The following is a 9,213-nucleotide window of genomic DNA, read 5'->3' as shown; positions in this document are numbered from 1 at the left end:
ACAAAAGGAGAAGGAAAAAAGAAAACCGCAGAAAGTCAAATGAAAGAAAGAGGAAGCGGACTGAAAACAACGTCCAACGAGTTTATGGAATCTGTGTTGGAAACCTGCTAGGAAATGATCTTCCACAATGCCTTGTGTACCCTCCTAGAACGGCCGTCCCGGTAGAGTGTCTTAAAGTTGAGGATGTTGCCGCGTCGATATTTAGAAGAGATGGGCCATACATCGCACAGCTCTTGGAAGGGAATTATTTCACCAATGCTGCAAGAAGCAGAATCACCACCAACCTGGAGCGAGAAGTCAGAGATTATGTTTACACCTTCATGTACCCTGAAGAGTACACTCTGACGGAAAGCAGTGCTGCTTCTTGCAGCATTGGTGAAAGAGACTCCCATAGCAGCACAAGCGGCGACGAAGAACTCGACGACAGCGGAGATGAAGATGAGTGCCAGTAAAAGTTGCATTCGAAAATAACAGTGTTAAATACTTCTTTTCAGTAGCTACAAATGCTTTTTGTCGCTAAACGTTTTTTTAAAGCAGAAGGAAAGTTTGTAATAAATTTGTGTCCTGCCTTCTATGTTTATTTTATAGCAATTTTTTTGATATTCAAACATTATGCCATTTTAAAGTTTTACTAAAATATTTCACGTGACCCCCCCTTTTTCCCTTATTTTTTTGGGATGGCCCCCCCTCGAAAGCCATTTTTTTCGCATGGCCCTCCCCCCAAATCCCACCAGCCGCCCCTACCTTATAAAAAATGAACGGTCCCTAACGGCTTTACAGGCAAATTCATTCTCTACGATGTGGTAACATTTATTTATATGCACAAGAACTGGGTAAAATGTCTAAATAGGCCCACATGGGACTATGGTGGACTAATTGTCGTACTCTTCTTACGTCTTCCTTCCGCAAAATAAACTACAGAATGCATTGGATAAACTTGTTATACACCTACACAGCATTACAACGAGTATAACTTTTAGTTATCAAGAATATGTGCACGCACAAAGAACTGATCATGGTATCCACCCAAGAGACGCCACGATCCTCGAACGAGGAATTGCAAGCTATAAAAAAGACAACCTTTTTAGAGCCATGGTACTCAACGATGGACGGAAACGCGGTGATCGAAAAAAAATTCTTTCCGTGCGCTTATTCTCCTTTGTTTTCAGTTAAAACCCTGCAACCGTGTTCAAGCACGTAAACAAAAACGTGAGCTGCGTAATAACGAACATACATTTTTTTGCCACCAAAAAATGTTACCAAAAATTTAGTGAGCAAAACAAAAAAATATTTAAGTCAAATAATCTGTACATATATACAAATTTCTTATATTTTGTCAATAATTAGGTTGGCCAGTAACATAGATGGACTGCGTCGGACACCAGACTCATTTCATGATCAGCGGTATTACTCACAAATGATCCTGGGCTTCAATGCTCTTGACCGCGTTGAGCGATATGTCAGGTTCCGACTGATTCCCGCTGATGGGTCACCGGAAACAGGTTTGCTGTCAGAAGATGAACAGAGAAAAATATGGTAAGGTTCTACAGCCATCTAAGTTCATAAAGAAATCAGCTGCGAAGGCAAGAACTAAAAATTAGCCAATCAGAATGCTTTAATTCTTATTGATTCAATATGTTTTTCTTTTTTTAAAATTAATTGCTACTTACACTGCTTACAATACAATATTAATGTAGTTACTTACACTACTTACAAAAACTTATTACTTACGCTACTTACGATACTAACACTCACTCTATACAATACGCATACTCACGCTACTAACAATACTAATACTTTCACTGCTTACAATACAACATAATTAGATTACTTGCGCTACTTACAATTCTAGCACAGCAAGATCATACCAGTTTACTCCTGTCAGTAATTTAAATTCGGAATTGCGAAATAAAGAAAATATGCATGGTATATATGCGCCTTGTTTCTTTTCCTTTCATTTCTATTTTCCTTTTCAGGGGACTAGGGTCAAGCTGTCAAGAGATTACAAAAGAGGCAACAGAGGCTCCCACTTTTTTTTCCATTTCATAGATATGTTTTAAATACAGTAAGAAATCGTTTAATATTGGAGAACATTTTTTTCTGTCTACATAGCCAAATGTAATATTTAGCATTTAAGCAGCAGGAGTTAATGTGGAGTGCTGTATCAGTGCTGTATCAGGCTCTAAGGGCGTCTCTTTGGCAATGTCTTGGCAAGACTGTAGCCATACTTTAAAATTGGTTTAAAAATATTGAGTTTTTGGGCAAGCCCAAAATAAATGTGCAAGTTTCTCTGTTTCTCTTTCGCAGAAAGTGCATTTCTCGCTATCGACGAGACCAATTTTTTTCAAGAAGTTGTTTTGTGCTTTTTGTACATTGAAAAGCCATTTGGTAAATCTCTTTCCAGTTGAGCCCTTGTTTTGTTGTGAGAGTGACGTCTTCCTGCCACTTTTGTTGACTTTGTTGGGTGGTTCACTTTTTCCTGATACAAGTTTCTTATATACTAGTCTACTAGGTTTCTCGCTTTTTAAAAATTTTGACAAGACACTTTCATGTTTAATCGAGGTTCTGATATTATGGGCTATATATCTTTGAAGGCGTTTTATTGAAGAAATAATACCAAGAAAGGTTAAAGGTCGGGCTGTCAGGTCGTGTATAGTTTGAAAGCAGTGAGCAAGAGAAACTTTCGGGAGTCATCCATAAATGTTCTTCTTTTGTTATTCCTTTAAGGGACCATTATTTAAAAAACACTGGTCTATTCCCAACTCTTATAAGTGAATTATACCATAAGAGCGATAACCGAAAGTGATAATCTGATACAATCTTTTCTTCATAATTGGCTTCTGATCAGATTCCAAGAATTTCTTTGAGAAAAGGATCTGATACTTTAATAATGCTAGGACTGTCTTTTATGTTTAGATTTCCAGTTATTGTTACTTCACCTCCATATTTTTCCTTATCTAGATATTAAGTCCCCCTTCTGAGTAATCATTAATCATTTACCTTTCTTTTTATTTTTCTGTATGTTTTTCTAAGTAACATTTTAAGAATGATATTTGCTAGTTCGCAAAATGTTCAATTTTACCATAACGCAGTTTCATTTGTCTTCCGCGGATTTTGTTCGTGGCGTCATACACTCAACCGATGATAATTGCATAGCATATGGGGAAAGGAGATATATTGTCGCTTATAACTCGAGAAGAACATGTGACCCTCTCGTGCATACATACCACGTTAAGCTTTTACTGCGGAGCAGTGTGTGTGACGTCAGTTCTTGCTTGGGCTAATTCCAACTCTCTAAGTTGCGCTCGACTAGTTTTGAATTGACTAATGGCGGCAATCCAAAGCGGGAATCACGGTTAGACTAATCCAGCTACAGCAAGAATTTAAAATTAAAATTGAGAATGACAAATACCTACATTGTCAAAGGAGTCTAACCTCGTATTTCGTGGTTGTAGGGACAATAAAAGACTGCCCTCAGAGACAAGAGCCAAAGACTATTTGAAAGAAGAGTTTAAGGAGAGACTTTCTCGTGGACCTGTCAAGTACAAGCTTCAGTTAACTCTACACGAGGCCAGGACAGACGACCCACCGGCCATTCTAAATATCGCGAGGTATTGGGACGAGGCTACCCACCCCTGGCTGGACGTGGCTGACGTCACAATGACTGCTCTCCTTACCCCGGATGTTACTGAAGGATTAAAGTTTAACTGTGGTAATCTGCCGAGTTCTATTTACTTTCTACCGGCTCGCACTATTTATGATTCCAACTGTATAGCTCATATAAGAAAGGAGGTATACGAGAGGTCACAGAAGATTCGATCAATGAGAAGCTCAAGCCAGGAACCAGATCACGAAGCCACATATGTCATAAGCGTGGAGACTGGTGCTCAGAAGAAGGAAGGAACCAATGCAAACATTTCTGTGTCGCTCACAGGTAAAGGAGCTGCTTTGATAAGAACTATTTTTTGTCCTCTTTAATATGCTTACATATTATAAATTGACCTAAGCCCATTAAGCTGATTTATCTTTGAGCTTTACATTTTCCAAATTAGATCACTGAGGGTTCTTAAAAGGCACTTTATTTCGCGCCGGTGAGGAAAAATGATTAAATTTAAAACGAACTGAACCTATTTTTCAAGTTTACTGGAATTTAATCGTTTTAGGAACCAAAGGGAAAACAGAGAAACATTCTCTTAGCTCCTGGAAGAATGACTTTGAAGCTGGGCACACAGACGAATACAAAATAAAAGCGATGGATGTTGGAGAGGTATTGATGGTTCATCTTTACAACGACGGCTCGGGATGGTTCTCAGACTGGTTTGTTAACAAGATTACCGTCACAAGCTCAAAGCAAGAGGAAACCTTCCACTTCCCCTGTTACCGTTGGGTCGTGGATGACATGGTTGTATTTCAAGGAAAAGGTTAGCCTCTTCAAGGCTTGCAGTTAGTTGGGGCGTAGCGCGAAAAATGCCTCACGAAAAAGCCCTCTCTCTCCTTTTCTCTCGCTCCTCCGTTTTTTCGCGCTGCGCCCCAACTAACTAGATTGAATGCCTGAAAAATTATTGGTTGGAAGCGAATTGTGCTGGTCGTGAGGGACTATCACTCTGGTTCAAAAATAAATGCGTAGCTTACAATATGCGAACCGTGTGAACGAACGAACAAATGAATTAACGAACGAACAAAAATTGATCGGTTTTGCTTAGAAATAGGACTCGCAAGTTATTTCTAGGCCACAAATAATTGCAAATTCTAATAATAAGAAAGTTTTCAAATATCCCAAGAATATGAATAAAAGCGTACTCTTTTGGTTGCATCTTGACCACCAAATCTTTAGGTTTAATTTGTTTTGCAACTGAAAAAGAAACGAAAATATAATGTCAGAACCCTTTCTCCATAAATGCCAATAATACATCGTTCAGTGCGTTTATTTATAATAGTGGTAGCGACAACAATGTTTTCTGTGTTAGCTGCGTTCATTGTTCAAACGTACGAGTTACAAAACGCTAATCAAAAGGAATACCAAAGCCACTTCCCTCCATATCCATAGAACGCCGTAATTTAGAGTTTAAATTATCTTTTAGTTTCTCTAAAATGGCGAATTCGAATATATATGTCAGGTTTTTGTCCTTAAGAAGCCCGTTCAACTCTAAAATGAAATAATCCACTATCTTTTTAAAGTAAAGTAAAGTGAAACTTTGTTTAAACAGACTAGAGTAGCCCGTTCAGCTCAAAGGCTGGTATTCATCGGGACCTTGTATAAATAACATCAGGTTTAAAATACAAGTTTATGTACACAGATGAAAACTTTATAACTATACGTTAAAACTAAACTACGTTAATCTAATTACAATACTAAAATACTAAGAGAAACCACTAAGAACTATTAGACAACTAAACATCTGAGTACCAGTCCTAAAGGTTCATTTTTTTTTCAATTTGGGTTTGTCTAGCTCTCCTTCCATTTCAAGATCAGCCAGCTGCCATAAGAGGCCAACGTATCCTTGACGTACAGCAACGAAAAGAGCAGTACCTCTGGGGACAACTCCCCCCTGGTAGAACTGATTTGCCGGACTTCATTCATGCTCCTAAACACAATGATCTTCCGAAAGATGCCCAGTTTTCCGACGAGAAGACACGATCGTTCAACCATGGTCTTCTTCACGGGGTTGCAAATCTTGGTCTTTCGTATCTGTACACTCTTTGCGACAGCTGGGAAAATTTTGACAGCTACAAGAAGATCTTCACTGGTTGGACAGGCGAGGTGCCTAAAATTGCTGACAATGACCTGTGGATGGAGGACAGAATGTTTGGCTACCAGTTCCTCAACGGTTGTAACCCATGCGTCATTGAACGATGCTACGAATTACCAAGTAACTTCCCCGTCACAAACGAAGTGGTCCAAACCTTTCTTGACCGAGGGAGGTCATTGGAGGAAGAAATTAAGGTAAAACGTGAACTCGTGTTGAGCAAACGGTGTTGGCTTGATTTAGAAGCAGATTCGAATTTTATGCGTGCTGGCCTTTTCAAATTGCACTGAGTATTATTTCGTTCACTATTTGGTAATGTAAGTTCAAAGAAATTCATGTCTTTGTCAAATCCAAGAGCATCCAGCCTTCCGTCTTCAAATCTCTAACTTCCATAGTGATTGCTGTGAAAAAACGATGATGAAATTCCTCACTACTTGGAACAAACAACGTCCCATCAATACTAGAGGTTTGCAAAGGGGTTACCCGGGAAGTTTGAATTTGATTGACGGAAACAACATTACAGGCAAATTTTATGACATCAGATGAGGCATGTAAACTGTAAGCAATTAGACAGTATTGTGTGAATAAATCATTGTCGTAAATGTGTTTTTTAAAAAAGCCAGGAAGAAGTTCAACTCTTGCAACCCTCGACTCTAGGGTTACCGGTGCAATACTCTACCGCAGCTGAGAAAAAGAGAAACAAGCCAATTGCACCCTCGCCAAACAGGGTACGTCCCTATTACATCATAGTCTATTTTAGAATTAGAGCGAACAATTGCGGACAATTAGAAAATTTTTCATGCAAACAAACTATTTCATCAAATATCTTTTTTTTAGGCCGGTCACGTTTACATTGTCGATTACAAAGAACTCGAGGGTATCAAACGCAATAGCGAGGACGGCAATTCTACGCCATCTTCTGCAGCGGAACCTCTTTGTTTATTTTACGTGAAGAGCTCTGGGAATCTGGTGCCTGTTGCTATCCAGCTGTTCCAACAACCCAGCATGACCAACCCAATATGGACTCCTGGTGATTCATATTATGATTGGCTGCTGGCAAAAATGTGGCTCCGCAACGCTGACAATCAAGTACATCAGGTCAGTAAACAATGATGAATGCAAGTTGTTATATCTCCCAACTCAAATACATTTTCTGATTGAAGGGAACGTGTAAAATGTTTGACTCGCACATGATCAGGTCATGCTCTTTGAAACAGGTTCAAATTTGTGTGCCAGCTAGCGTAAAGCAAACGATTTTTTCGCAGTGTTTTTGTTTTTTGTCTCGTGGAAACAAAACTCACTTTTTCGCTTGGGGCCAGTCATTAAGTGCTTATTATTGGTTTCTTTGCAAAGGCCAGAAAATAAATTCCTAATTCAATTTACTATTTGATTAATTAATCTCTCTAATAAATGGTAAATTCAACCGTAGTATTTTGTTAATTTTTACAGATGGGGACTCACTTATCCAAAACTCATTTGCTTATGGAAGCGTTTGCTGTTGCCACATGGCGTCAGCTGCCATCAATCCATCCAGTCTTCCAACTTCTGTTTTCTCATCTCCGCTATGTCATGGCCGTTAACACCTTGGCAAGAAATGAACTGATTGCACCAGGAGGTATCGTGGACAAGACTCTTAGCATAGGAGGTGGAGGTCACATTCAACTGCTAGAAAAGACGTACAAGAATTTCAAATTTGAGATGCTCTCTTTGCCAGACATGTTGAAGAAGAAAGGTGTTGATGATGTTGAGAAGTTGCCAAATTATTATTACAGGTAAGCTTCTGAGTGATTTTATCTAATCCTTCGTAGACAAAGTATAAAATTGCACAGTTAGCTTTATTTTTTGATGCAAAACTGGCCGCGATGCTCTCAAGGTCGACACCCACTCGGGGACATGTTGCAAGGACACGATGCAGTGACATGGAACATGCGTACTTGGGTTCAAACGAAGTCCCCTAATGTGTGCCAACCTGTATGTTTTGCGAGGAGCATCTTTGTAAATATAAGTACCGGGCCGGACAAGAGACCAATAATTTTTCATTTGAAACTTCTTTCTGTGCAAGCATTCTAATCGGCTAACAACAAGCAAATATAGAAGGAATTAGATGCCTAGTTTTATCACTTCCTTTGCGAAACACAGCTAAACACAGATGTCCTATTACGTCCCCCACGGGGGCGGGGGGACATTTCTCCTCGAGACAAAGTGAGGAGAAATGGATAAGAGTTTAATAAGAGGAAAGCTTATTACTTCGGATGTGGCTAAACATAGATAAGTTTTAAAGCAATCAGAGAGAATATTAAATAAATCCTGGAGATTGAAAACTTTAAAACATAGGGAACACATTAGGCTATTTATCAAACAATGTCATTTCCTGCTTGGCTCAATATCTTGGATTTGCATAGGGGAGAGAGCCTTGGGAGAGATGGGGGCTTGCTAAAATATTGAAATCCTGAATTAAGGACTTATTCATCATTAATCAGGGGAGTTAAAATGTAGCTAAAAGAGAGGGGTGCTAATAGGGCTTATAAGTCTTAGGCATTCATCTGTGGATAAATCAAAACGATACCTAAAGTAGCTGCATGACCAATTTATTAGGGATGACGGACTTCGCTTGTGGACAGCCATCTCAGATTTCATCCGGGAATTCATCGGCATTTTCTATCAATCAGATGATGACGTATGCAAGGATTACGAAATACAGTCCTGGGTGAGAGAAATCCACGACAATGGCCTCCCTGTTAGAGAAGGTGACGTAGATCACGAGTTTCCCGACAGTTTGCAAACACGTGATCAGCTTGTTCACATCTTGGTCTGTGTTGTGTTCACATGCTCGTGTCAACACGCAGCGGTCAACTTTTCCCAGCTGGAATCAGCCTTCATACCAAATGTTCCGTCAGTCATGCGTCTGCCAGCACCCACAAGGAAAAACCAGGCGACTCTGGAGCTCATCATGAATACTCTGCCGAACAAGAGTCAAGCTGGTTGGTATATTGCTACCATGTACGTTCTGACGCGAGTATCGGAAGACGAGGTAATATGCGAAAACTACCTCAGTTATGAACCAGCTTTGATTCAGTCGAAGTGCAAACCGTCTAGACAATATTGAGCAGGAAAGTTCTAATTCTAAAAAATCTGGGCCGTGTTTTTCAAAGCCGGATTATAAGCTTACCCAGGATAAATGAAAAGTTTGATTTCAGTTTTGAGTTTGAATAATCTCAAACTACACATAACATGAGTCTTGAAACACATTTTTCTACAAGAAAAATGAGTACCTCAGTCAACTTGGGTTAGCATTAACCGGATATCGAACAACCCGGCCCTGAACTCTGAAGTGATCTGGAAAACCCCTGAAAAGCAACCATGAAATTTCCTCTAAGCGTCAAGAAAGGTAATTGGGGACCACAATAGCGGAGGGCGAGGCATAATCCAGAAGTTCGAGTATCGCGGATAGTCGCCCACGTACAAT

General features: G+C 39.6%; 2 protein-coding genes across 2 annotated transcripts; both read left to right on the top strand.

Annotated features, from left to right (window-relative positions):
* Positions 1 to 798: 798 nt before the first annotated feature.
* Positions 799 to 6,860, top strand: LOC110056633 (allene oxide synthase-lipoxygenase protein-like). Its single transcript, XM_089273331.1, has 6 exons — positions 799 to 803; positions 1,348 to 1,536; positions 3,456 to 3,934; positions 4,164 to 4,421; positions 5,451 to 5,944; positions 6,585 to 6,860. Exons 1-6 carry the CDS (start codon positions 799 to 801, stop codon positions 6,858 to 6,860), a joined length of 1,701 nt encoding a protein of 566 aa, XP_089129457.1.
* Positions 6,861 to 7,180: 320 nt separating this feature from the next.
* LOC149102497 (allene oxide synthase-lipoxygenase protein-like) lies at positions 7,181 to 8,912 on the top strand. The gene is made up of 2 exons (XM_089274416.1): positions 7,181 to 7,519; positions 8,343 to 8,912. The coding sequence occupies exons 1-2, from the start codon at positions 7,197 to 7,199 to the stop codon at positions 8,851 to 8,853; spliced, it is 834 nt and encodes a 277-aa protein (XP_089130542.1). The 5' UTR covers positions 7,181 to 7,196; the 3' UTR covers positions 8,854 to 8,912.
* Positions 8,913 to 9,213: the final 301 nt, after the last annotated feature.

The sequence above is a fragment of the Orbicella faveolata genome, unplaced genomic scaffold (genome assembly GCF_042242905.1).
Source record: "Orbicella faveolata isolate gen_17 unplaced genomic scaffold, um_ofav_v1 contig_35, whole genome shotgun sequence".
NCBI lineage: Eukaryota > Metazoa > Cnidaria > Anthozoa > Scleractinia > Merulinidae > Orbicella > Orbicella faveolata.
This window is presented reverse-complemented; position numbering and strand designations above follow the sequence as displayed.

Excerpts from the sequence above, each read along its gene's own strand:
- LOC110056633 (XM_089273331.1), top strand. Across the intron at positions 1,537-3,455 it reads GATGAACAGAGAAAAATATG|GGACAATAAAAGACTGCCCT; the intron begins GTAAGGTTCTAC and ends TCGTGGTTGTAG. Across the intron at positions 4,422-5,450 it reads GGTTGTATTTCAAGGAAAAG|CTCTCCTTCCATTTCAAGAT; the intron begins GTTAGCCTCTTC and ends GGGTTTGTCTAG.
- LOC149102497 (XM_089274416.1), top strand. The coding sequence starts at position 7,197 with ATGGGGACTCACTTATCCAAAACTCATTTGCTTATGGAAGCGTTTGCT. Across the intron at positions 7,520-8,342 it reads TTGCCAAATTATTATTACAG|GGATGACGGACTTCGCTTGT; the intron begins GTAAGCTTCTGA and ends CCAATTTATTAG.